This window comes from Camelus bactrianus, chromosome 7, assembly GCF_048773025.1.
Source record: "Camelus bactrianus isolate YW-2024 breed Bactrian camel chromosome 7, ASM4877302v1, whole genome shotgun sequence".
Taxonomy (NCBI): Eukaryota; Metazoa; Chordata; class Mammalia; order Artiodactyla; family Camelidae; genus Camelus; species Camelus bactrianus.
This window is the reverse complement of record NC_133545.1, coordinates 5,065,255-5,091,688: the sequence shown is the minus strand read 5'-3', so window position 1 is coordinate 5,091,688 and position 26,434 is coordinate 5,065,255. Positions and strand designations below refer to the sequence as shown.

At 55.5% G+C, this 26,434-nt stretch overlaps 1 protein-coding gene and 1 long non-coding RNA gene across 4 annotated transcripts; both read right to left on the bottom strand.

Moving 5' to 3' along the window:
* Positions 1 to 255: 255 nt before the first annotated feature.
* ASB10 (ankyrin repeat and SOCS box containing 10) lies at positions 256 to 10,278 on the bottom strand. 3 transcript variants are annotated; one of them, XM_074366755.1, is made up of 6 exons: positions 9,878 to 10,278; positions 8,832 to 9,099; positions 5,589 to 6,108; positions 1,415 to 1,528; positions 743 to 928; positions 256 to 593 (listed from the first exon to the last, which is right to left on the bottom strand). In XM_074366755.1, the coding sequence occupies exons 1-5, from the start codon at positions 10,146 to 10,148 to the stop codon at positions 743 to 745; spliced, it is 1,359 nt and encodes a 452-aa protein (XP_074222856.1). In that variant the 5' UTR covers positions 10,149 to 10,278; the 3' UTR covers positions 256 to 593. The 3 variants fall into 3 exon arrangements, with proteins under 3 accessions (XP_074222856.1, XP_010950776.1, XP_045370807.1); XM_010952474.3 differs by lacking the exon at positions 9,878 to 10,278 and adding an exon at positions 9,252 to 9,689; XM_045514851.2 differs by lacking the exons at positions 256 to 593; positions 743 to 928; positions 9,878 to 10,278 and adding an exon at positions 9,252 to 9,689 and having other exon boundaries at positions 1,434 to 1,528; positions 5,484 to 6,108.
* A 782-nt stretch (positions 10,279 to 11,060) lies between these two features.
* DRC11L (dynein regulatory complex subunit 11 like) lies at positions 11,061 to 25,897 on the bottom strand. Its single transcript, XR_835108.3, has 19 exons — positions 25,887 to 25,897; positions 24,909 to 25,236; positions 23,855 to 23,974; positions 23,359 to 23,544; positions 20,606 to 20,677; positions 18,903 to 19,108; positions 18,364 to 18,448; positions 17,789 to 17,917; positions 17,565 to 17,640; positions 17,078 to 17,184; positions 16,312 to 16,395; positions 16,162 to 16,217; positions 15,346 to 15,428; positions 15,102 to 15,209; positions 14,237 to 14,436; positions 13,708 to 13,794; positions 13,312 to 13,489; positions 12,705 to 12,943; positions 11,061 to 12,160 (listed from the first exon to the last, which is right to left on the bottom strand). It is a non-coding gene; the product is annotated as a dynein regulatory complex subunit 11 like (long non-coding RNA).
* Between the last annotated feature and the right edge of the window lie 537 nt (positions 25,898 to 26,434).

The following is a 26,434-nucleotide window of genomic DNA, read 5'->3' as shown; positions in this document are numbered from 1 at the left end:
CCCCCACCCACCCCCACCCTCTGGCTGGCTCTCCTTCGGGCCTTTTCTGACGCTGTCTCACCTGGTGGCTATTCCACCATGTCATGTATCAGAAGGGCAGGTCTGCCTGGGATCCCTCAATAGCTGGTGGATGACAGAGGAGGCAGGTGATACCGCTGGCACCATGGGGTAGATCCAGGGAGATGCCATAAATCTGCCCATCTTGAGTCCCCTGTGAGCCAACCAGCTCAGAGGAAGGGCTGTTGGAGACAATACTAAACAACACAGGCCTGGAGATGTTTAATGTGCATACACGGTTTGGACAGGCTGGAGGGGGGCCTCAGGAGACCCTCAAGAGGAGTATATCATTTGTCATGAGTCCTAGCTCTCTCCATCAGATGTCACCTTGCCACATGGTCTATCCGCCACCCTCCCTGGTGGGAATGACAGCATCCACATCTGCTTGTGGAGCTGGATCTCCTGCTGAGAGGGTCACCTGGGTCCGAATTTGTTCAACTCAGTCCTGAGTTCCAGGCACTATGAGAAGTGGGCTGGCATCCGCTAGGGGCTGGAGCATTTGCTTTCAGTCTCTCTCTCAGAAGGCCAGTGGACATCTGGAAGGAGAGGTGTGGATTCAGAGAGGTCCAGTGGTCTGGGAGTTTGGGGGTTCTGTCCAGGGCCCTGCCCCTAACCCTTCTCTTGCCTCCAACCCATCTCCCCCACCCCTAAATGGCTGGAACTGTCCATAGAACCCAAGACTCACTTAGTAGAGCACATCCTCGAAATCCAGCTGCAGGTAGCGGAGCAGGCAGGGTGGCAGGGGCAGGCGGGGCAGGGCCTGGGGCAGGCAGGCCGCCAGGTGAGCACGGAGGGCGCAGCGGCTCAGATGCTGCAGTGATCTGGGCTGCCTCACCAAGGCGAAGAGGGAGGAGTAGAAATGATGGTGCTTCTGGAGGCAGAACAAGCGGCTCAGAGGCAACCTTGGACAAATGGTACCTACTTCTCCTAAAGAGGGGAGGCTGGTGGCTGGTGGGTGTCTACAGGAACTTCTTAGAAGTAGGGAGTATTCGGGGTGTTCATTCTGTGAGTATTCTGAGTAGCTTCTTCTTCTTCTTTTTTTTTTTTTTTTAACATTTTCTTCTGGCTTCCTGCTGGACCAGCTTGCATGCCCCCACATTTTTATTTTTATTTTATTATTTCTTTTTGCAGGGGGAGGTAATTAGGTTTACTTTTTTATTTTTTTTTGATGCAGGAACTGGGGATTGAACCTAGGACCTCGTGAATACTAGGCATGCGCTCTGCCACTGAGCTATACCCTCTCCCCTGAGTAGCATATGTGGGGCTGAGTGGGGTGACCCACAGGGCTTCCCTTTAGGAGATGGAAGTCTCTTGGGGTAGGCTGAGTGATTGTGTGTTCAGGGTCCTAGGATCTGACCTGCAGAGTTTCAGGAGGCACCAGGCCCATGGCCTCCTCAGGAAGCTTCATGACACTGTAGGTGTTCATCAGGACTTCAATGGTCCGCGGGGACATGCACCAGCGCTCCAGCACCTGCAGGAGGCAGAGATGCGTCAGGGCTCCCTGGGTTACTACACACTGCTGGTCCCCATCAGTCCACGCAGGGTGATCAGACAGCAAAGGAACAGCTGTCATGGGTTGAATTGTGTCCTCCAAAAGATACATTGAATCTTAGACCCAGTACCTATAAATGTGACCTATTTAGAAATAGGGTCTTTGTAGATGTAATCAAGTTAAAGATGAGGTCATTGGGGTGGGGCCTAATCCAATATGATTGCTATTTTTTTTAATGGCAGTACTAGGGGGTACTAGGAGGATTGAACCCAGGACCTCGTGCACGCTAAACATGTGCTCGCCCACTGAGCTATATCCCTACCCCTGACCACTGTCTTTATAAAAGAAAACAAACACACAGACACACAGGGAGAATGTCATGTGACGATGGAGGCAGAGATTGCAGTGGCACATCTACAAGCCAGGGACTGTGGACAACCACCCGAAGCTAGGAGACAGGCCGGGGACAGATTCTCCCTCAGGGCCTCCGGAAGGAGCCAACCCTGCATACACTTGGATTTCAAATTTCCAGCCTCCAGAACTGTAAGGGAATGCATTTCTATTGCTTTAAGCCACCCAGCTTGTGGTATTTTGTTGTGGATGTGCGTGAAACCAACAACAGCTCACATTTCTATTGTGCATAATTTATGCCAGATGTTTTCTTAGCAATTCACATGTGTTAACTCTTTTAATCCTTATCCCTACAAGGTATGGACTGTTATTTACCCCATTTTACAGACAAGGGAAGCTGAGGCATAGAGAAGTGAAGTAACTTGCCCGAGTTGTAGTTTCAGCAACCCAAGCCCGGCGGCGTGGCTCTTTGCCCTTAACTACCTGCTCGCCTGTCTGCCTCTGCAAGGCTCTCTGCTGGGTCTTCCCGGATGGGAATGGGGTCCCTGACCTGCGGTTGGAGCTCCTGAGCAGATAAAAGGATCAATGACTGTATAAGGCAGCATCTGCCTGATGCCCGGTGAGGGGTGGAGACTGGGGAGGAGGGCTGGGTGGTTGGGGAGGGATTCACAGAGAGGCAGGCTTGGGCTCTGAAGGCGAGGAGAAGGGACAAAGCCAGCAGAGGCCTGACATTGGAGCCGGCATGGGATCAAGTTGGAGGCAGACTCATTCTTTCATTTCTTCATTCAGCAGATATTTACTGAGGGTCACTATAGGCCAAGCAATGGGGACCCAGCAGTGAGGAGGAGAGACAGGCCCTTGTCAGCTGGGAGTTTCTCTTTCAGAAGGAAAACACAGCAAACACATAAGTAACCACTTATGGACATCCTGCTGCAAAGGAAATAGGCAGGCTCAGGGGCTAAGCGTGGTTGGAAGGGCACTGTCCGAGATAGGTGGTGCCTCCTGGAGGAAGTGGCCTGTGCCAGGAGGGGCAAGCCATGCTGGGGGAGCAGCCCATGCCGGGGCACAATCCACATGGTCAGAAAGGCAGCCACACACACCTTGGCCACACACAGGCACCATCATACCCTCCCATGCCTGCACGTAGTACCTAGAAGCAGATTCGTGCTTCAGCCACTCTATTCTTGCTGTATTCCTCTGCATTGCCCCCACCCCTGCCACACGCACACTTGCATGTAACATTAGGGGCTCTAACACCCTTGCCTACAAGAAGAGGAGGTCCTTCTGCCTGGCAGGCTGGGAATCCTACACGTGCTGGGGAGTGGGAGCAGGCGGGAGGCCTTGTCCAGGGAACACAGCCCTTGGAGAAAGCATCTTGTACACCTGAGGCCCTCTGCTTCTGGCCCTGCATCAGGGCAGTGCTTACGGGAGCTGTCCCCACCCACCTGCCAGGAGCCGACCTCTCTGCCTCACTCCAGGCTGGTTACATGGGACTTTCCTACTCTTCTCTGCTACTCCTGCCTGCCATTCAGGCCGTCTCTCTGCCCTTCTCAGCTCACATGGATTCCTGTCTCCGCACTCTGCCTGGAATGCCTGAGCCTTCCTCCTCCATCTCTCCAAGCCCTGCCCATCTCAGGCCCCATTCCCTCCAGGAAGCTCCCTGCAGCTATTCTAACCTGCATCACTCTCTCCCTCGTCTCATGATACCCTGCACTGAGATGGTGCCCAACCGCTTTCCCAGTGCCTTCACATACATCATCTAACTTCAGAGCAATACTGGTCAACAGGTATTAAGCAGTGACTCTAAGTTAGACCTTGTCCAAAGAGCTTTATGTGGATGACTTGTTTGTTCTCATGCTAACCCAGGCATACTGTTACATCTCTATTTTAAAGATGAGGAAACTGAGGCCCAGAGAGGTCAAGCAACCTGCTGAGGGTCACACAGGTAGTGTTCCTGGCCCCAGAGCCTGCATTCTTTGTTACCACCTACCTGCAAGGTTGTTGGGAGGACTGAGGGAACCCAAGCAGCAGGTAACACACCTTAGATCAGTGTCTGGTGTGTGATCAGGGCTGGGCTTATTTCTACTGTTCCCACTCTGTTCCTGTGGCTTTTCATCACCTTTGGGTCAAGACTGTATCACACGCAAGGAACATGGGTTCAAAGAATTCCAGTGACTTGCTTAGAGTCACACATACAAGCATTAAAACCAGACCCTGGCTCCAGGTCTTCTGAGTGCCCAGTCAAGTATGGTGGCTCCTGGAGCACTGGCTGGGGCTGTGCAAGCTGCCTTGCAGGGAGGAGTCCCTCACTGGGAGACAGGCACCCCAGCCAAGCCTGGAACCCTGCAGGTGGTGGAAGATGGATGCTGGCTTTTTGTTTACCTGGGATGTCGTGGAGCCTAGATGAAGGGACGAATGGGGCGCACTTTGTTGTGCTGGCCTCTTTGTCCCCAGGGCAGTGCAGAACAGGGCTGGAGGGGCAGGCAGTGGGGTCCCAGGAAATCTGTTTGCTGCTCCACTTCCTCCTCCCACCCACTCCCCGAAGGGGAAATCATTAGCTGTCAGAGCCACCGTCAGATTACAGGGAATTGCTCGTCTCCTAATTATCTGGTGTTAATAGGAGATTAATTAGTGTTAATTGTTGATTTTCTTGTATTTTCCCAAAGGGGAGACCAATCTGCCGAACTCTCGGGCTGTTTAATTATTTGGTCTTGCTTAGGAATCCAGACAGATGCTTCTAGGTTTATGAGTGAAGGGGAGAGATGGGGACAGCAGGGGACCATCCAGGGCCTAGCAGGGCTGAATGGTTCAAGCCTGGAGGCAGGGCGGGGGACCTGCCCAAAGCCTGGTATTCTATACCCATCCTGATCCAGCTCTTCAGAGAAGTGGGGTCCCCACCCCAGTGCCAGTGCCCTCCGCAATATTATATAGCCCCCTCCAGACACAGCAAAGTATGGACAGGGTCCCCTGCCAGGGCCCCCTGCCAGGGCATCAGCAACACAGGTCTTCTAGTTGAACCCACCTCGGGGATATTAACGTAACAAAAGATACAAACTGGAAATTGACAGTGAAAGGCGTTTTCTTTGGCGCCAGGATAGCAGCTGCTGGCCTGAGTGGTGCATGCTCTGCTAAGCTCTTGGAAACAAGGACCACGTCCATCTGCCGATGGTCAGGAGGCCTTGAATTTCGAGACCCAGGCTCATCGCTCTGCCCTGAAGGAGTGTCTCCTGTGCCTGGAGTGTCTCACTGAATGGGCTCCACAGCCAAGGGGAGATTCCTAAAAGTGTCTTTCCTCATCAGCTCTCTCTCCTCGTGAAGAAACGCCTCCCTGCCACCCACCTCAGGCCTGGCTCCTCCTGCCTTTTCAGATCCTTTATAATCTGGCCCCCCTGCCCGCAGTCTGCCTTCCTCACACATGCACGTTCATACACACGTGCAAACAGGTGTGCACGCACATGCACCCAGTGTATGTTTAGGGGCACACATACATGCACACACACGTATACCCCTCCTGCTGGTGTGTGCCTCGCTTTTGCCCCTGTTGAGCTTTGCTTACTTGATAAGTGCAAGACAAAGTACTGACCTACGTGTCCATGTTTCAAGTTGCATCCAGAGCAAGCTGGAGCACAGGCCTGGGTCTCCCCAGGCCCTCACTTTCGTGGCCCTCCCTCTGGCCCCAGCCCCGTACCTTGGGGAGAGCCCCAGGCCAGACTCGGACAGCACCATGGTTGAGCAGAGCTCGCACTGTGTGCTCTGGGCTCTGGGCCAGGGCTGCGGCTGGGCCCTGCAGCGCACAGTGCAGGGCTGTGTGTCCCCCATAGTCCATGGCGTTGGCGCTGACCCCGCAGGACAGGAGCAGCTCCACAACGGCTGCATGGCCACGGCGACAGGCCAGATGCAGGGGCCGCTGCCTGTCCTGGTCAGCAGCATCGGCGTCGGCTCCGGCTGAGAGCAGCATGCGGCACAGCTGGAAGCAGCGGGCGGTGGTGGCCTCGGCATCGGCAGGGGACGTGCAGCGGACGTCACAGGCGGCCAGCAGTGGGGTCCAGCCTTCAGCATTGCGGGCATCAGGGCATGCCCCCCGTCTTAGAAGTAGGTCTGCCAGCTCCACGTGGCCCAGCCGGGCAGCCACATGCAAAGGGGTTTCCTCTTCCTCCTCAGAACGACCATCCACTTTGGCTCCAAACCTCAGGAGCAGCTCTGCACACCTAGTAAGGATGAGATGGCCGTGGGGAGGAAAACGGGGCACAGACCCTCACCCCTGCATTCCTGCCGGTCTGAGCAAAGCCAACCTGGGGAGGCCCTTGGGGGGCTCCTGGTGCTGTCTGCCCCTCACCTTCCATCCTGTCTGCCACTAGTCATCCCAGCAACATTCTGCAGCATCAACAGTGCCCTCTTTCAAGTCCACATACTCTCTGCAGGAGTAGTGCCCTAAACCCTAGGTGGGGGTTAAAGTCACCAGCAGCCGTTATGCAGTTAGAACAGATGCCTTCTGCGGGCTTCACGAGTGCCGACTCATTTCATCCTCATGCGTTCCTATGGCAGGTTCAGAAGAGGAAATTGAGGCCCTGAGGGTGGGAGGAACTTGGCATGTTCACACAGCTAGTAAGGGAGCAGCTGGCTTTTGGGTCCAGGGGGCAGCAGGGCAGACGGAGGGCTCTGTCTGCTGGGATAGGAGGAGGAGGTGGGGAGGGGAGCCTGGAAGTGGGCACAAATGGAAATTGGGGCAGTAGGAGAAAGAACAACAAAACCAAAATTGATTAGCCAGATTTGCTCCAAGATGTCCCTCACGGAAGATCATGTACACCTGGAAGGATGCATGACCCAAAATTCAAGGCTAAGGGAACCGAGCCTCTTTGAGCTCCAGTTTCCTCATCTGTGGAATGAGGGTAATTGTTCATATCTAGACTGAAGATGTTGTGAGCAGATAAGACAGTGCCTGAGAAGCTGTTAGCATAAACACTCATAGCGGCTGTACTGTGTAGGGGCGAGGGTGGGATAGATGGTGATGGATCATGGGGGCTCATTATATTATCCTGTCCATCTTTCTATATATTTGAAATTCTCCATAATAATTAAAAAAAATACATTTGTTTAGTCAAAAAAGGAAGGATCACCAAATGTGACTGCAAGGAGGCTGGGCTGGAGCATGGCCAGAACTAAATATGTGGTACGTATAGAAGGGCACTGTCCAACACAGCAGCCACCAGCTGCATGTGGCTATTAAGTACTTGCAGGGTGGCTGGTCCTAAGTGAGATGTGCTGTAAGTGCAAACTACACACCATTTTGAAGACTTGATACAAAAAAAGAATGTAAAATATCTCATTCTTTTTAAATCAGATTACATGTTGCAATGATAACATTTTGAATACATTGTGTTAAATAAAATATATTATGAAGTTAGTTTCACTTGTTTCACATTTATATACCCATGTTCATAGCAGCACTATTCACAACAGCCAAAACATGGAAGCAACCTAAATGTCCATCAGTTGATGAATGGATAAACAGAATGTGGTATCTACATACAATCGAGTATTATTCAGCCTTCAAAAGGGAAGGAAATTCTGTTACATGCTACAGCATGGATGAACCTGAGGACATGATGTTCAGTGAAATGAGCCAGTCACAAAAGAACAAATAGTGTACAATTCCACTCATAAGAGATGCTTCAAGCAAATTGAGTCTAAAGGTATAATGGTGGTTGGCAGGGGAAGGGGAGGGAGAATGGGGGATTCTTTTTCAAAGGGTCCAGAATCTCAGTTTTGCAAGATTAAAAAAGTGAGAGTTGGATGGTAGTGATAGTTGCACAACGATGTGAATACACATTGTGCTACTGAACCGTACATTTAGTAATGGTTAAGATGGTAAATTTTATGTTATGTGTAATTTACCACTATTGAAAAATTAATTTCACCTTTTGCTTTTTCATTTCTCAATAGGGCTATGAGAAAATTTAAAATTACACACATGGCTCATGTTATGTTTCTACTGGACCACACTCTTGTAGAACACATTTTTCCTTCATAATGTAAGTCAGTGGAATTCCCTGAAGGCTGATGAGGTTAACAGGAGAGAGAAGGTCCAGGAAAGGGGGACCCAAGAATCTAAATTTTGTCACCATTCAGGGGCAAGATGTGAAATTTGGTGGATGTGCAGTCAGTAGAGAGAAGGCCTCTGTCGTATGTACAGTTCATAGGTTTGCCAAGGCTCCCTGTGCTGGGATTCCATGATCATCAAAAAATTGTGAGGACTCATTCTCCAAGGCCCCTTATGCATAGGCATAATTATTTGGGTCACTGTAAAGGAATATTCCCTACAGTAAATGATGCATTGTCACATTTGGGTATAGCCATCAGTTTCTTGTGAGTTTGGTTAGTTGGGGTCAGTCCCTGAGCTCATTTACCTAAGGGTGCCTGCCAACATGGAAATGCCAGATCAACCATGTTGAGAACTAGATCCTACCTTCAAGGACCACCACAGGCCCTAACTGGGGACCCACAACCCTCTACAGTCTATCTGGATCACTAGCCAGTCAGTTCCCTGAGGGCAAGATCGTGCCTTAGTTACTGTTGTGCTTGGCACAGTGCCTGGGACATAAGATAAATTTAGAAGAATTAAAACTTTACAGTGCACCACCTCCCCCATAATGGACACACAACTTCCCCAGTGTGGGCCATGCAGCGGGCCCCTGCCACAGCCCTCCTCCACCCCTGGGAAAGCAGAAACTGTTCCAGGTACAGACCATTCCAAAGCTCACTGGGCCAGTGGTGGGATGGTTTGGGGAAATCCTGACTCTCCCCTGAGCTTCAACTCCTCCATCCCAGCTCTCCAGGCCCGCCAGGGCCTCCTCCCTCTCCCCCCCCCCCCCAGGCTGTCTCTTTGCTTCCCCTACAAGTACAGTGGGGGTTGGGATGAGAGCTCACTCACTCAAGGCTGCCAGCCTCCCCACAGAGGTGTAAGGGGCGTTTCCCATCCTGGTCAGGGATGTTGGGGTCGGCTCCCGCCACCAGCAGCACGTGGACACAGGCAGCATGGCCGGCAGCACAGGCCTCATGCAGGGCAGTGCGGCCCCCGGGGGCATTGTCGGGCCTTGCCCGCCGCCTCAGCAGCAGCCGCAGGACTTCTGTGTGGCCCCGGCTGGCTGCCACATGCAGCGGGGTGGTCAGCTCCTCCTTGTATGTCAGAGACCAGAGTCCTGGGGAGAGATGGGACGGGGCCTCAGACCCTGAGGGAGGCAAGAGATACCAGGCAGCGAGGGGGTGGGCAGAGGCCAGGAAGAGGAGCCCAGAGCTCCTCCCCAGGCTTCCCTCTCCCACTCAGCCCCCGCCCTGTGCCCCTGGCCCATACTCAGAGCGCGGATGTTGAAGCGGAAATCCCTCCATCGCTCTGGGTCGCTGGTATCAAAGATGGAATCCGGAGCCAGGCCAGTGCTGGAGTCGGCGAGGATGCGGGAGACAGAGCCCACGTCCCCGTCCAGCACTCCCTGCCAGAAGGCCAGTGCGGGTCCCGAGGCGGTGCAGGTGACGATGGGTCCCCGGCCAGACTCCTGGCACTCTGCAGACCCTCTGCTGGGCTTTTCCACCAGCCTGGCACAGAGGGCATGTCTGTCACCGGGGGGCGAGCCCTGCCCCCTGCATTCTTCTGCGGACCAGCTCATGAGGGCAGAGTGTGAGCATGTAGGAAGGGGGTCAGGGGAGGAGAGGTAGGGGTCACAGGCAGGGAGAGAGAGAGGAGGAGGGCGACAGGGACAGATCAGGGAGAGTGTCTCTGTGTCCTCAAGCTGAGCCTGACCTGGCCACTTGGTTCAGCAGGAGCTATTCTGGGCTCCACATGACTTCTGTCCTGGGCCAAGCCTCGGGGTGGGAGAGAAAGAGCTGGGGGCTTCTGCTTTTCCTCAAGCACTTGGTACCTCTGGGCCTGGTGTGGTCAGCCCAGGCCCCTGGCCCTCAGCCCCTCCCCCGGCCGCCCCTCACCCCTCTCGTGGCTGGTCCAGCGAGGCTCGGCCGCCCGGCTCTCCAGCAGCAGGTCGGCTGTGCTGTGCGGGGGGAAGAGCTCCTGCAGCCGCGCCAGGTCTCCAGTGTACAGGGCGTTCTGCAGCGCCATGTCTCGGCACAGCAGCGGCGATGGCAGAGGGGGCTCCCAGGCTGGGCAGGGCTGGGACCCCCAGACCCAGCAGGCAGGGTCCGAGCGGAGGTACGCCAGACGGTGTCCCCAGTGGGGAGGGGAGCTCCTTCCCCCAGGCATGGCCAGTTTCAGGGAGAAAGAGCCAAAGAAGCAGGGCTTAGGGTGCTGCTGCTGGCAGACTGGGCAGGCAGGTGCTGGGCCCAAGCCAGTCAGAGGCCCGGCGTGGGAGGGGCAGGGAGCACACACAGGCCATGCCACAAATAGCCCCGATGGTCCCAGCTGTCAGTCCCAGGGAAGGAGGCGGCAGGCTGGGCGTGGGAATTAGGAAGGAGCCTGGAGAACAGAGTGAGGGTGGAGTCCTCCAGCCCTGAGCAAGCCCGGGGTTGTCCACATCAGATTGAAGGGACCACCAAGATGGTGGTGTTCAGTCCGCACCAGTAAAGCCCAGGGGTGGGAAGAGCTCTGTCCAAGGTGTGACGCCTTGTTGCAGGGCCCGGACTAGAATGGGGTGGGGGTATGGGGACTCTCAAGCTGCCATTTTCACACTCTTTCTCATCCATCACGTGCTTCACCAAGGCAGCCTCCAGGGGCCTGAGCTCTGATCCCAGAGGGAGTGTGTTGGGTAACCAGATAATTTTTCCTGCCCTCAGATGTCACCAATCAGCCCTGCACCTTCCCACTCCCAAGCTCCACGGGAATGACCAATGGCAGAGAGCACCCCACTCCATGAGGGACCCCCTCCAGGGTTCTGCGCAGGGGAAACCAGGCTCAGCCGCCGCTATCAGCCAACAGGCAGCCGCCTCAGCGCTCAACCCCCACCTCCCTGAGGACCCGGGGCCTCCTGTGGGAAGGAGGAAGTGGCTGCCCACTTGGACACCTTAGGATAACAAGACTCCTTCCACTTGGGGAGATGAAAAGGGAAAAAAGGAGAAAGGAAATTCAAAACTCAGCCCCTGGGGACCACTGCCCCGCACCGGGCCTTCTCGCTCCAGCCCAGTGGTCTCGCCTTACCTGACTCTCATGACACAGGGAACACGCTTTGACCTTTATTCCCACACTCCTTACACAGCTTCTTCGGAGGGAACCCTGGGGCTCCCCTCTCCGTGGCAGGGTTATCCCCTACTCCCTGAGTTCCTCGACTCCAGCCCCCACAGCAAGGGGAGCCTGCAGTTGGACTTCGGCCCAGGGCAGAAGGCTATGTCCCCTTCAGCCCCTTGAAGGACATGCTCTGGGTCAGAGGAAGGCGGGCAGAGCTTGGGCAGATGGGGGTGGGCGGGGTGTTTCCCGGAGAAAAGTGGTGGAGACTTCTCAGAGAGTGCCCTGGGCCCACACACAACCCTTTGCTCTGGCCACCAGTACCTCCCTTTCCCTACAGCCTTCTTCTCTAGAACCTTCTCTCCCCACCCCACTCCGTTGCTGCCCAGAGCCCTCACCTCCCTGACTTTCCAGACGCTCCTGTAGAAATAACCAAACCCTAGAATTGAAGGGACCATGGTTACAGGCTGATCCAACCTCTCCTCATTTCACAGGGAAAGAAACTGAGGCCCAGAAACAGGAAAGGACTGTGGGAAACCACACAAGAGTTTCGGGCCAAGTGGGGCTAGAACTGGGGTCCGCTGGCCTTCAGACTGTTTTTTTTCTTCTTTATACTTAATATAGACCTTTCTCCCCTCTCTCTGCTTTCCCTTTCTCCTTCTTTCCCTATTTTTCTCCCTTAAATACATGGAGGAGGAAGAGAGCTGGGGAGGCAGGACAGAAAAATGACAGGAGATGCAGACACGGGTGGGGTCAGAGGACAGGGCTCTGGGACCAGAGCGGAGCCGGCTGTGAGCAGCGAGGGCGCGGGTCTGGAGAGGGTGGGGTGAGGTGGAGGCTGGGCACCTGGGAGGGGAAGCACGGAGGTGGACAAAGAGAGCAGGTCCCCGAGTGTCTGGTCATTTATACCTCTGCCCCCTCCACATCCGGTCCCTTTGCCCGTGGAGCTCCGCCCAGTCCCACCGCTAATCTCAGACACCCCGGCCTCAGCATCACTTCCTCTTCTTCTCCTTTGCCAGCTTGGCTTCCTCAGCAGCGTCCTGGTCCTTGCTAAGTTCCATTCTCCTCTTGCCCAGTGGGGTCTTGAAGTACCAATCCTGGGTTGGAGGAGGAAGAGGAAGGGTAAGGCCCCACTTCCTGACCTTGCTTCTGTTTTTACAGATCTGTGCCCTCAGCACAGACTCCTCCGGGGTCCGGGCGTCCTGCTAGAGCCGTGGTTTGCCTTGCTCTTCACCAAATACTCTAGGCCTCCGTGTCAGCCATTGTCGGGGGCAGGCCCTCCTCCCCCTACCTGCAGCTCTCTCTCTTGTGCTCCCACGGCCACCCCTGGGGGTGGGCACAGACTCAGAGGTGGGGGACGTGAGTGGCTGCCGGTGTCAGAATCACCCAAGGGCTCACGATACACAGGTGCCCCTTCAGGCTCCCAGCCTCCAGGAAGGCCGGTGAGCCGGCCCTGCGCACATGTCTTTCCCTGGGATTCTTCTCCCCCCACCAGCTGAGCTCTGAGGGAACAGAGGCAGGGGTCCAGTGCAGTGTGGGCTGTGGGCCTTCAGAGGGCCAACCACCTGACTGTTGCTGGCCCACAACCCTCTTTTCCTGGCTCCCCGCACCGCCCCGCCCCGCCCCTACCCAAAGCCTCACCTTCAGGGACTCCTCCTCCTCCCTGTGCACTGGCTCCAGCTTCGCCAGATGCCCCAGGAACTCTGAGGCCACCAGGGGCCGCTTGGACAATCGCAAGAGCCGCCGCTCGGTCAGCGCTGCGTGGACGGCTTGGAGGATGCAGCCAGGTGTGTAGCCATCAGACACTTTGGCCAGGGCACTGATGTCCAGTTTCTGGGTCACCTGGCCTCCCCGGGCCTCTATCATGTGCTTCCAGAGCACTGCAGGCATGGGGGGAGGACATGGGGCAGGGAGAGGCAGTGGGCACCTCTGTCTGTACCTGGGAAGAGCTCTGTGCTTCTGGAGGGCGGCTCTACATCCATCAGTGCTTCTCCTCCCGGGAAAGTAAGGATCATCCTCCCCACTTAAGATGAGAAAGTGAGACTCCAGGGACTTAAGTGGCCTGCCTGTGTCTACAGAGCCAGGCCAGGACCCAGGCCACTGGACTGCCTGTCTAGTGGCCCTTCCAGAACACCTGGCCATGGAGACGAGGACTCAAAGCAGCAGGGATGGAAGGAAGGGTGAGGAGCTCCTGCAGGGGTGGTCCCTCGACCCTTCTCGGGCCTGTCCCCACGTCCCTGGGCCTCACCATAGCGAGACGCGTAATCGGGCCGCGGCACCAAGAGGACCCGCTCGTAGGTGCGGCACAGCCCCTTCATCTCTGCCACTTGTGGCCGGTCGGTGGTCCCTATCAGCATCACACGGTCTCCGGGATTCAGCTGTCGCAGGGCCTTGGTGAGGTCCTTCTTTATTCGCTTTGGGTCCATCTGCTCTGGGGAAGGAGGGGAGGTGGGGAGGGGACACACTGACATCATACGGGCTTCTAATTCCCGGAGCACGTGCCCACGCTCAGCCTCACAGGGATCCTGGCGGCAGAAGGAGGGGCAATAAGGCAGGAGGAGGACAGGAGACATGCCCAAGGCAGGTGAGGTTTGGAGTGACTTGAACAAGCCCACTCCTGCCAGCCCTGCCCAGGCTCCCTCACCTCCTTGTCTTCTTTTGGGATCCGCTTGTAGAAATTCTTCTCAGCATTCCCAATCCAGATCACAGAGGGCTGTAGGTATCGAGCCGCCTGGACAGGACAGAGAATAGAAATCTGATGTTAGATATCCCCAGGCTAGGGTCACTTCCCCATCTGGTCCAGCCCAGTGTCAGGGCCAGCCTCGGGCAGTGGGGAGCCTCGGCCCTCTGGCCGCCACTATCCACATCCTGCCAGCCCTACTTCTCAGCCCTTTGCACACTCACGACACCTCCATGTGACAGCGTCCCTGCCCTCCCTGACACATTCAGTCTCATCTCTACCATGAGAAGAAGCTACTCTGCTCCCTACTGCCTCCCGCCTCCCCCATCACGGGAGCTCCAGGAACCCACAGGCTCCTGGCGGGGATGCAGGGAGACCTCACCAGCTCCTGAAACTATACCAAACGGGCAGACGGGTGACCTCCTAAGCTTAAAGCTCACCCTGCTCTATTGTCATAGTCTGAGAATGAGAAATGCCATCAGGGGACCCAGACCTTAAAGACTATGTGCACCAGCATCTGCACCCCGGTCTTGCCAGGGTATTTGCCCTGCAGGTTGTCAGGTGACAGGTCGAAAAGGTTGGCACCGGTTTCCGTGCACACGGCCTTCACCAGCATCCTCTTCCCCACGCCCGAGGGGCCCACCAGGAGGATGGAGCGGATCAGGGGTGCCATGGAGTGTATATCTGGGGAGCCTGAGAGAGGAAACAGGGGCCAGAGGCAGGCAGTGGGCCAGCAGGGGCCGGGGGTGGAGATGTCGTGTAAGGTGGGGCCAAAGGCCCTGGGCTGCGTGGGAAGAGGTTCCGACCCTGGCTGCACTGCCTTCCCCTGGTGTCTGAGCAATGACCCGGGCCTGCCCGCTGGGAGAGGCAGCCTAGAGGAATTCTAACAGCTTAGCAACCATGCCTATGAAGAATTACACGCGGGGGTCAGGGGAGAGCCCTCCACCTCCTTCCAACGCCCTTTCCGTTTTCCATACCATCTGTTTCCACTCCTGGATTTGGAAGGGGTGGAATTAAAGGGTGTGTGACCAACCACTTCAGAAAGATCTGGTATTTATAGGCAGTGGGGGCTGGTGCTCAGGGAATCAGACAGACTCTGGGACGTCACTCAGGATTGAGAGGGCGCTAGAAATGTGGGCTTCTCAGCAGATCAAGGGTCCACATGACTTCTGGGATGGCCCAATCCGGGTGTGACCTCCGCGGGGCCTGGCAGGGCAGTTCGACCCAGTCCGTGGCACTGGGAGTTGAAAGCCTGGGCTGGACACGCCTGCCTCAGCCGCCCCCCCAACCCCTGCACACAGGCTCCTGGAGAGCCACCTGCCCAGCGCTGGCTCTCCCCTCTCCCCAGGGCCTCTCACCAAGCCGAAGAACCCCGTACAAGGCCACGTTCTGTCGTACGTCAAACAGGGAAGGCATAGGCAACTTGTTTGCCAAATTCAGAGTAGATCCAAGATACAGGCAGTCACCTGGGGGAAGGTGGCTGCTGGTGAGTGGCCCCCGCCGGGGCAGAGCATGCGAGAAGGTTCCCTGCAAGAATGGCTGTCAGCTGCTGGGGAGGTGCCATTCCTCAGCCCAGGAGCAGGTGCTGGGGAGGGGTCTCACCAACAAAGTCCTTCAGCGCCACTGTCTCGCTTTTCTTCAGCACGCCGAAGCCGATGAGCTCTTCAAACAGAGAGTCCATCGACCTGGCAGAAGATGGTGTGGGGGGCCCCAAGGACAAAGGGCGAGGGACAGAGATAGGTTGGGGGGATGCTGTAGGCATGAGGAGAGGGGATAAGGGGCGCTCCTGCCCAGCCTCCTCTGGTCTGCCAGCATCTGAAGGCATGACACCAGCCTGCTGGCCTAGAAGGCAGAACGCCCGAGGCAGGTGCCCTGGCCATTGAGAGGGGTGTGCGAAGGACCAGCGCCCTCTGAGAGACGCCCTCTAAGGACCCAGGCATCTGGGTGACATATCGCCCTCTTTCTGGAAACCACACTTAAGGTGTACGCGCTCCTGGGAGAGATGGCCATCAGAGCATCTGGCATCAGTGTGTTCCCGACTCGTTTCACCAGAGGAGTAAATAGAAAGGGACCACTGCTGAGTCCCCCAGTGCCCCCGAGTGGGAGGTCTGGCGGGAGATGGTTTGATGGGGAAGGCTGATTAAGGCAAATGTTGGAGGGAAACACAGAAAAGAGGGAGTATTTAAAATACTCCCCTCACAGCTCATTCTGCATCATCACTTTCAAAACACTTTCTTAGGCTTTTGTCTGATCCTCAGCTAACCTGTGAGTTTGGTAGGGCAGATACTTGGTTAACAAGGATGGAAAGTCAGAGAAGTTAAGTGACTTTCCCCAGGTCACGCGGCAACAGAACTGGGACCAGAAGTCAGAGCTGTCCTGGCCCAGGGCTCACTCCATCTCCCACAGCAAAAGACTGACCTGTCTGAGGTCAGATCTTTTTCCTTCTTCTTCCCAGTTTTCTTCCCCGCCTTTTTCTGGTTGAAAACAAGCACATAGGCAGTTGTCCTCTGTTCCTTGCTTCCCCCACCGTGTGCCCTCCCTTGTCCCAGCCCTGGTCCCTCATCTTGCCTTCGGAGCCTTTGAGGGTCTCCCCTCCTCCCTGTCCACGGCCAGTCGCAGGTTCTTCAGCTCCTGACGCATCAGCTCATCCACCTGGGGGGACAGCAGGCGGTGTGATGGGGCGACCAGGGGTTGGGGAGGTGGGAGGGGTGAAGACGGAGTTGGGGGTGGAGAGGAGCCTCAGGGAGGAGCCAAGGGAGCCCAGCGAAGGAAGCAGGGTGGATGTTCTTTTGATCCCAACCCTAATCCATATCCTGCTCTCACTTGCTCTCAGCCAACAGAAGCCCTCAGGATGGAGCCAGTCAGCTTTCAGTTCAAGGCCCAGATCCTCTTTAAAGTCTGTGTGACTTCGAGCAATTTCATGACCTCTCAGCCTCCACTTTCTTATGTGCGATGTCAGGAAAATCACGGTGCCTGCCTCACATGTGTTGTAAAGACTGTGGGATCTAATACTTCCTAGGTACTTGGCACAGGGAGCTCTTTAAGCGTTGGTGAGAATAATGGTGGGTGTGACCCCGGCTCAGAGCCGCTCCATTTCCCTCACATCAGGGCCATATCCACACCAGGAGAAAGGGGGACCAAGGAAAGGCAGAGGACAATGGGGACCGAGGGGGACCCTGATGGAGCCAGGATTATGCAGGGAAGGCAGTGCATAGTGGATATCCAGAGGATAGGTGGGCCGGGGGCTGCTGGAGAGAGGGGTGTTTGAGGGCAGAGGGGACAGAGCCTGAAGCAGCCGGAGACCGGCACGGATGCCCTGAGCCAGTGCACTCACCTGTATCCGGATCTCCTGCTCCACTTCCTTCCTCTTCTCCACCTGGAGGGTCTCAGAGTCAAAACTCTGGTTGGGATGGAGGCTCTCATACCTGTTCTTCCACAGATCTGACCGTGGAGAGGTAGGAGTGAAGCAGTGGAGTGTCAGAGGTCCAGGTGGACTCACACACACTCATACACATGTGCATGCATAAGCTCCTGCATGCGCACACATGGGGTCTCCCCGACCCCCACCAAGTCGCCTGGCCCTGTTCCACCCAGGCCACAGACAGAGGCCCGATCCCCAGGCCGGTGACAGCAAGGTTCAGACCCAAACCCATAATGACCCCCACTAGGAATCACACCTCACAGCCCCTCCCTCACAGCCTCCACACCCACATACACATGCTGCCAGGTCATGGTCCACATAGCGCGTGTCCCCATTCCCCAGGACCAAGGTCACCCCAAGATCCCACAAGCCCGGTCGCTCTCCCCAGCCCCTCTCTCACTTGTGTATTCCTCGTGCCCAGCGTTAATCACAGGGACGGACTTGGATGGCGACACTTTCAGTGTGGTATCTGCTTCCTAGAATAGAAACATCATTTGACCTTGACCTCTCACCTCCACGCATCACAAGCTCCGACCCTAATTCTCCCCAGACCAGCTCCCCCCGTGGAATTCCCTGAGGCCCCATCACTGCCCACTTGGCCCACGAGTCCAGGCAATACCTCACCCCCTTCCTGGCTTTTGCCTCCTTCCCTTTCTTCTTCTTTTTCTCTTTTTTCCCCTTTTCTTTTCCCTTACTTTTCTCTTGGTCCTTCTTTTTGCTCTCCTGGACCTGCACCTCCAGTTCCATTTTCACCTGTGACAGACAATGGAAGAGGTTTCAGAGAGGACCCAGGGGATTTTCTAAGAGCAAGAGAACCCAGGGCCTGAGCTGAGCTGGGGGTGGACCCAGGACTCCAAAGGCGGGATCCAGGCACAGAGAGTCCCGAGACTTGACTAGGGTGCCGGGTGAGGGAGGGTTCTGCTCAGAGCTGCTGCTCTCCCCCGCCCACAGGGTCTGGAGCCACAGTGGTCCCACCAGACATGTTTCCTCTCCCTGGCCAAGGTGCCTTCTCCAGCTCCCACTAGGCACCCCCCTCGCCATGTGATCGCGCTGACTGCATATACTACCTCCTCCACGTTTACCTCCATCGAGGCCGACCTCTCCCCACACCCACTGCCACCCTCAGCCTACATTCAGTGTTCTCCGTAACCTCAGATTCCACCTACCACAGAAGTCCTTTTACCCCACCTCCAGGGTACCTGTTCTGGAGTCTTGTCTGCAAAGATCAGGTAGGATCCACCTGAAGATTCATCTGGATAATCAGGGAATCGGCCAGTAAGGGCACTAAATGAACATAAGATGGTCAGAGAGATGGATGGATGGATGGATATATGGGTGGATGGATGGAAGGATAGGTGGGGGGACAGAAGGATAAATTGATGGATGGATGACAGATAGAAGGGTGGGTGGATGGTTGGATAGATGGATAGGGAGAAAGATGGAGAAAGATGAAGTCCAGGGATAGAGGGAAAGAGGGAAGGAGTGGCCCATCTGGGGACATTCCTGGATGCTTTTCCCATCTTATTCTGGCATTTTCTCTTCCATCTGGGGAAATGGAAAGTCATGTGTGGAGATGTTCCTGTAGGTTGGGGGCCCCAGATTTCAGCCGAGTGTGTTAGCAGTGTGTCAGGGGGCTAGGGGTGGGAGATGGAGAAAAGGCCCAGTCTGGACCAGAGGACAAAACAGGTGAGGGAAAGAGGGGTTAAGGGTTGGGTCAGCTGAGGCCGGGGACACTGACTGGCACTCAATAAACCACTGTCGAATTTGCGCCTTCATTTTCTCCTTTATGTAGGGCCCCTCCGTCTCTCTGAGGGAATCGTAGGTCTTCACCATCGCCAGCTGGAACTCCTCCTCCTTCTCCAGCTGGCGGAGCCTCCGGACCTCCTCCCCAAGGCCGGCCTGGTACATGATGCCCAGGTGCTCCACCTGGTTGGGCGAGGGCAGCTGGGGACGTGGATGAGGAGACAGAGGGGCTCAGGCGTGGGAGTGGGGAGGACCGGCCCCTGCACATACCCCCACACACGTGAGGCCTTGCGCACACACCCGCACGGAACAACGGGCATGCCTGCATCAGGAGAAATTGTGTTTGGAGCCGAAACTCGTCTGTGTAAATTACTCTGATAATGAGTTTGCTAGATGCATCCGGGCTGGCCCCCCTGCCTGCTCCCCCCAGCGCACCCTCCCCGTGAGCCTCCGGCCCCCGCCCCCACCCGCACTGCCGCCCCGCGGCCCGTGTTGGCAGCCGCTCTCACAGCCACTTTCCCGCCTCATTGGCTCCCAAATGTATTTTAAATATCACTCTGCGCAGAGACAATTACTGAAAACGCTGAGCTCACACTGTTGATGGGCCCGGGCGGCCGGGCTCATTCCTCACCCACCGCCGTGCCATGGCCCCCTGCCCCCTCCCCACCAAGGCCCGACCCGGCCCCCCTCTGCCTGCTCTTGCCTCCTGGGGATCCAGCTCTCCAGCCCCACAATGAGTCTGTGACCGCCACTCCCATGCAGCGGCCACCTGGCCCCTCTGTCCTCCGGAAGCCCCCAAGCCTCCTGGGAGTAGTCATCCCAGGCCTGTCTCCAATCCCTCTGGCGCCCCCAGGTCACCCCCCTCCCCATCTCCCTTTATCGGCCTGGCTTCTGTAGGCTCTGTCCATGGTAAAGCCCCTCCCAGGGATCATGACCCTCACCCCGTTAGTGGCGTTTTTCCCCAAGTCAGCAGACACTAGCTGGGTGGAAGACCATCACGGAGCAGAGGACGATGAGACTCCAGGAGCGCGCGCGCGCGCGCGCACACACACACACGCACGCACGCACGCACGCACGCACGCACGCTGAGATCTGCCCTCTGGCCGCCCGTGCTCCTTCAGGGCACGTTCATGCTCCTGTCTCCTAGTTCACACTTGGCCATCTGCCTGCAGAGCAGAGGAGAAGCGAGTGTGGGGCCCTCAGAGCAAGTGGGGAGCCTGTGGTCCCTCAAAAATGCTCTGATGTGAAGAAGTTGTGTTTCATCCCAACACGGCTCTCCGTGATTCTCCCAGAGGCTGCCAGGGCCTGACCTCTCGGCCTCCTCACTCTACTGGACCCACACTTGCAGCCTCTCATGGGCATGGACATGGGGGACGTGGGGTCCACATGCTCTGCACTACTATCCCTCCCCCCGCCCCGGGTTTGAGTTCCTTCCGAAGGGCTCCAGAGAGGAGAGGTGGCAAGGGGTGTGGCTTGGCAGTAGCTTTGTGCTTTTCTCTCTCTCAACCAAACCCTGAAGGATCCCTCAACCAGGGTCCCCCTCCGCTCATGCCCACCACAGTCTTGAGTGGAGGGAAATGTGGGCTGTAAGGGGCTGTACAGGGCTGCCCTCTGGGGTAGGTGCACAGAGGGATGAAGAAGGTGGGGGCCCTAGCACAGGCGGTCTGGGCCACAGGCTGCAGCCAGGGAGGCACTCACCATGCCGATGAACTCCATCTCTGTTCGCCGGTCCTGCCGAGTGCGTTTCCTCTGCAGGTAACCTTTCCACACCTGGGGGGACACGTGGGCCTGGACATCCCCACATTGCATTTTTGCAGGGATGTTGGGGGAGGAGCGCCAGGGCAGGCGCCTCCTGACCCCCTGAGCAGGCACAGCCCAGAACAGGGTGGGGCGGGTCTGCACCCCAGGTGTCTAGCTCCAAGGCTTTGTCCCCTCAGAGGCCCCAGGACATCCCTCCTTCTCATCTCCACCTTCTAGCCTGCTGTATCTTTTGAGGCACAAGTCAGAGTTCAAGTACCACCTTCTCCAAGAAATACTCCACACTTTTTCTTAGAATCCCCACAGCATTTAGAATAAATACTTGATTCCACCCAGGCATGCAGACATGGGTGCTGTAGAGCCATGCAACTCCCCCAGTTAATCCCTACAATTTAATTTAATTTTATTTATTGAAGTATAGTTGATTTACAATGTTGCTTTAGTTTCAGGTGTACAACAAAGTGATTCAGTCATACATACACATGTAAATATATATATATATACTTTTTCAGATTCTTTTCCATTATAGATTATTATAAGATACTGAATATAGTTCCCTGTGCTATACAGTTGGTCCTTGCTGTTTATTTATATATAGTAGTGAGTATCTGTTAAACCCAAGCTTCTAATTTATTCCTCCCCTCCCTTTCCCCTTTGGTAACCATAGTTTGTTTTCTATGTCTCTGAGTCCATTTCTGGTTTGTAAATAAGTTCATTTGTATCTTTTTGGTTTTTTTAGATTCCACATGTAAGTCGTATTATATGTTATTTGGCTTTCTCTGTCTGCCTTACTTCACTTGGTATGATACTCTCTAGGTCCATCCATGTTGCTGCAAATGACATTATTTCATTCTTTTTATGGCTGAATGGTATTCCCTCGTATGTATACACCACATCTTCTTTATCCATTCATCTGTTGATGGACATTTAGGTTGTTTCCATATCTTGCTATTGTAAATAGTGCTCTTATGAACATTGGGGTCCATGAATCTTTTCGAATTGGAGTTTTCTCCAGACATATGTGCAGGAGTGGGGTTTCTCAATCAGATGGTAAATCGATTTTTAGTTTTTTGCGGAACCTCCATACTGTTCTCCATAGTGGCTGCACAAATTTACATCCCCACCCACCAACTTTTGATGCAAGGAAACTGAGGCCAGAAAATGGGACATGGCCTTTTCCTGGTCCAAGAGCCCTTCAGTGCAGAGCTTAGACCAGAGCCAGGTTTCCTGACTCCTCATTCAGTGCTCTTCTCCCAGGCTGCTGGTCACTCCCAGACCCATGGATGACCCAGTGCTACGGGGTGCAGAGCAGGCGCTGCGCAGAGGGAGGCAGGGCCAGTGCCTCGCCAGGTGGTTTCGCTGAGGCAGCGCCTGGATGAGCAGGCTCTGCATCCAGGGCTCCCACCTGGGCTTTGTCCTCCTGCTCCTGCGGCTAGCACAGGAAAGGCCCGCGGCAGCCAAGTGCCCGATACAGTCTTTCCTTTGATGAGTGAACCGGGGACTCCAGAGCCTGGAAAGCAGTATGTCCATATCCTTGATGTCTGGCAACAGGTATCAAAGGACTTGCCTTGGCTCTCAGGGGGAAGGGAAGCTCTATCTCTGGGGCTGAACTTCCTTCGCCAAAGCCTTGCTTCAGGGAGCCTTGAGGGCGAGGACCCCCTGCTCATCCGTGGGGCAGCTGGCCATGAGTACAGTCACCCAAATTCAGGGGACTAAGACTGAGATGCTCTGCATACTGATTAATAATCTAAAAATCTATCCCATTTGGAGAATGTGTCTATTCTCAGGGCTGTTGTTTGTTGGTTGGTTTGCTTTTGGTTTTTGGTGGGAGGGAGTTCTAAGTTTCCTGTATTGGGCTAGGAGACAGGAGATTTTGAGGCACTGGGACTTGAGAGAGAAGATGGGAGAGAAGACTGATTTAAGAGAGAAAGACTGAACCCCAGGTCAGCAGTTTGGGGCCCTTTCTGCCCAGGAGTTTTCCTAGGGTGCCTCCAATCTTGTCAAGCTGGTAACCACTACCACCCAGAGTGGGCCTAGGTTAGCAGCATCTTGGGGAATGATAGAGGGGCCAGGCCCACATGCTGGGGCAGACAGAATGCCTCCTCGGGCAGAGGAGAGGCACGCCCCGCCAGAACCCACAGGAAAATCTAGAGACTGGGCTGGGTTTTCTGCAGTCAGGTGGAGTGGTGTGTGATTATGTTATTTCCTTGTTGAAGGGTGACCCCACATGGCACAGTCCCTGAAGGCACCTGGATCACATCAGTTCTCAAATTCGATTTTGTTCACCTTGTTTCCTTTTGCCTCCGCAATCAGGAGGCTCAGGAGACATCTCAGTGACTCATCTTTAACAGTCTTAAGAGTTTGGGGGAATGATCGTCCACTCTGTTCTGCTGCTGTATTATGGCTCTTTCTCCCCTAATTTTAATGATCCTTCTGTTTCTTGGGCTTTTATGGAATCCCACTTCAAGTCCTTTTGGGGATAGAGATATAGAATAAGTAATAAACAAATAAGATACAAGCTTATTGACTGATGAAGTTTCCTAGTTTAATCTCTAGTTGGGGGACAACAGAATCCAAGCACCTGCATTTCTGTTATCAATTGTTGAGCCAGGCAGTCTTCCTGGAGGAGGTGACTCTACCCTGGCCTTCCTCCTGGGCACAGGGGGGAGACGTGCGGGGTGGGGGGACTTTACCTTTTGTACGGTGACAGCTGCTTCGTCCTGATTGAACTGGTTCTGCCCTTCCTCCTGGATCTTCCGATCTCGCTCCTCCTCTTTCCGAATCTCTCGCATGAAGGTGGCTCGAAGCCTGCCTTGCCTGGCCCGCTCAGCACTTTGCAGTAGAATTATGGCCTCAGTCCAGTGTAATACTGGAAACCTCTGGCCAGAGCAGGGGCAAAGTAAGAAGAAATGAGGGAGGACTTGTATGCAGGTGGGAAGCTGGGAGACCAGCCCCCAAAGACACACTAGGGGTACGGTCCTCCCAGGGCATCTACGTGTGTCAGTCCTGACACACCTCTACCTTGGTGTTGGAAGTTACAAAGAGCAGCCATGAGGAGGCCGGGGATTACCCAGAGAGCTCTCTGAAGTAGATAAAGGGCAGGGCCTCTGTGTCCTGAAGCGTGGCATCTCAGTTCCAGGAGGGGGGCTACGGGGGGAGTCTGGGAGGGTGTCTTTCTGACTGACTTACCCTCCTGGAGTACACTGGCTCCAGTCTGGACAGGATCTCTGCCAGCATGTGCTCTTGATCTCTCAGAGCACTGGACTGCTCCAGCATGAAGTATTTGGGAATTGGAACCTCCAGGTCTGCCTTTGGGGCAATATGGGGGAGGGAGGGGGAGGGAATAAAAATTCAGACCATCCGGCCAATCCATTTCCATTTTCAGCTGCGTGCGCAGACCCTGGGGATGTTTTCCTCCATCCTCGAGCCCTGGGGTAGGAAATTTACAGGCTACAGGGGGATGGATCCCCCAAGAGTCATCCCTCTCTTCCCTTGCCCCCACCATATGGCCAGAGTTGAATTCTGGAGGGTCATGGTAGGAAACGAGCAGTGGTCCCAAGCCTGGCTGTGCATCTGAATCAACTGGGAAGGTCTTCATATGCAGGCTCCTAGCCCTCCTCAGACTACCACCTCAGAATGGCAGGGTCTGTTTGTTCAAGCCCACAGCTGAGTCTGATTCAGCTAGCTGGGGAAGCTTGGAGACTGCCTTGGATGTGAAACAGTGGACCATGACCATGGGGCAGCCAGGAGGCCAGTGCAGAATCTCTGTGCTCTGGAACTTGCTGGTGCACACAGAGCACCTGCGGCTCACGTGAAAACAGAGATGCAGAAGAGTGGGTTTGGGATGCAGCCAGAGATTCTACATTTCTAACAAACTCTTGGTTGCTGGTCTGCGGACCACACTTTGAGGAACAAGCCTCTGGGGAACTCTCTTCACCAAGGCCCTGCAGTTGGGCTTATGGGTCCTCCCAGTCAGGCGGTGCATCCAGCCTGACTCTCCACCCACCCCCCAGTTAGTTTCATGCACTCCTGAAACCTCATCCTCTGCTGTGCTCTGCTCTCTCTCCCTTGCAGATGCCTCAACGCCAGGGGGTGTCTGAGGGAGGTCAAGGCTGCCCCTACCCTAAGCTGGCAGGGACGTGGCTTGCCTCCGCAGAGAAGGGGAGGTCAAGGCTTGCCCTGCCCCCACCTCCCCTCCCCCAGCTGGCTTGGGCCTTGTTCCGGGACACAGCCGACGACACACCGGGGTGAGCTTGAGGTCCTGCAGCACTTGGTCCAGGCAGTGGGTCTCGCACAGATCGGCGCGCACCAGATCATCTTTGAGCTCCAGCACACGGCCCGCCACGCTGTCCAGCAGGCGCCGCAGCAGCCGTCGCTTCTGCGGCTGCACCATCTGATCATAGAGGGTGTCGAACCGGCGCAGCAGCCCCAGGTAGTACAGGTAGAGCGAGGAGAGCCTGTACTGGAAGAACTGCCGCTCCTGCTCAGGCACGGGCTGGAGCAGGGGCTGCTCTTGGTCCAGCAGCTCTTGAAGGATTAAGTGGGAGGAGTCCCAGAGGCGCTGATAAGCTCTGGAGAGGAGGCAGCGGGCAAGGGCTGCGCTGAGCCTCAGAGGAGTGAGGACAGTGGGTTGGGGGAGATGGGCTTTATTGAGGCTTTTCAGGAGTATAAACTTCGGGTTCCAGGTGTGACCTTAAGGTTGCTCATGGCCCCGGGGTGGAGTTCAGTGAAGCAAGGGGCCGTCAGGGGAATGAGATGGTATTTACAGTGAGTACCACTGAGGCTTAGAGAAGGTGAGAGATTGGGGTCACTGTGGGGAGGGAGTCCACTGATGGATGAGTAAGGAGAATGGAGAGTGGACGTGGCCCTTAAGGAAGCAGGGAGAGGCCAGTTGGAGCCTGCAGTTGGTCCCTCCAAGGTGAAGGTGTAGCCCACAGATGCTGCAATGGTCTGGGGATGGTGGGTGGAAAGTGGGGGTGAGGGATGAGTGTAGAGAAGGGTCCCTTTCCCAGAGCAGAGCCCTGGTTCTGGAATTGATAGTCCAAGGGAAGCCTGATGAGGGAATTGGACCACAGGCAGGAGTGGCCAGGATTGCTGTGTGGATGTCTGGGCCCAGGCAGGGCTGGCCCACACAGAACTGCCCCCACCAAGCCTTCTCCCCGCAGCTGCCCCAACCTGATGGGACCAGGGAGGCACTTTGCTCTCCCATCCCCTCACTCACCCCTCAGACATGGTGCCCACTTGGCACACTGTCCTTTGTGAGCTGGTCCTGGAATCCACAGAAGCTCTGTGGTTCCACCCGGACTCCACCCGGTTTCAAGTCCCATTGTCCCAGTGTTCTAAGGCTGTGAGGAGAGGGGCTGCAGGTACAGGAGCCGGGACGCTTATCTCAGAGGATGTCCTGGAGGCAGCATATTAGAGGGGTGGGCTTCAGAGTAGCAAAGCCTTGGCCAGGGTGGAGGGTGGGATCAGCCATGGCTACTTTTCTTGTGAGGATCAAAGGAAAGAATGGTCTTTATCTGAAGTCACCCTGTAAACCATGAGGCTCTGGGCAAATGTCAGTCCTAAAGGTGTTACTCCAACTGTACCTCTCAGCTGGAGAACCCTATATTGCTTAACGCAGACCCAGCCTTCTCACTCTTGTATGTGACTATACCAGAGGCAGGTGTACCAAGGGGCAAAGGGACTGGGACTGGCAGGCCTTGGTTCACGCTCTGAAGTCACACTCCCCTCTTAAAGTGAGCACAAGCATGCCTGTTTCCCCGGGGT

Coding starts and splice junctions, on each gene's coding strand:
- ASB10 (XM_010952474.3), bottom strand. CDS start 9,561: ATGAGCTGGTCCGCAGAAGAATGCAGGGGGCAGGGCTCGCCCCCCGGT. Junction 9,100..9,251: donor CTTCAACATCCGCGCTCTGA/GTATGGGCCAGG, acceptor ATCTCTCCCCAG/GACTCTGGTCTCTGACATAC. Junction 6,109..8,831: donor GGGGAGGCTGGCAGCCTTGA/GTGAGTGAGCTC, acceptor CATCCTTACTAG/GTGTGCAGAGCTGCTCCTGA.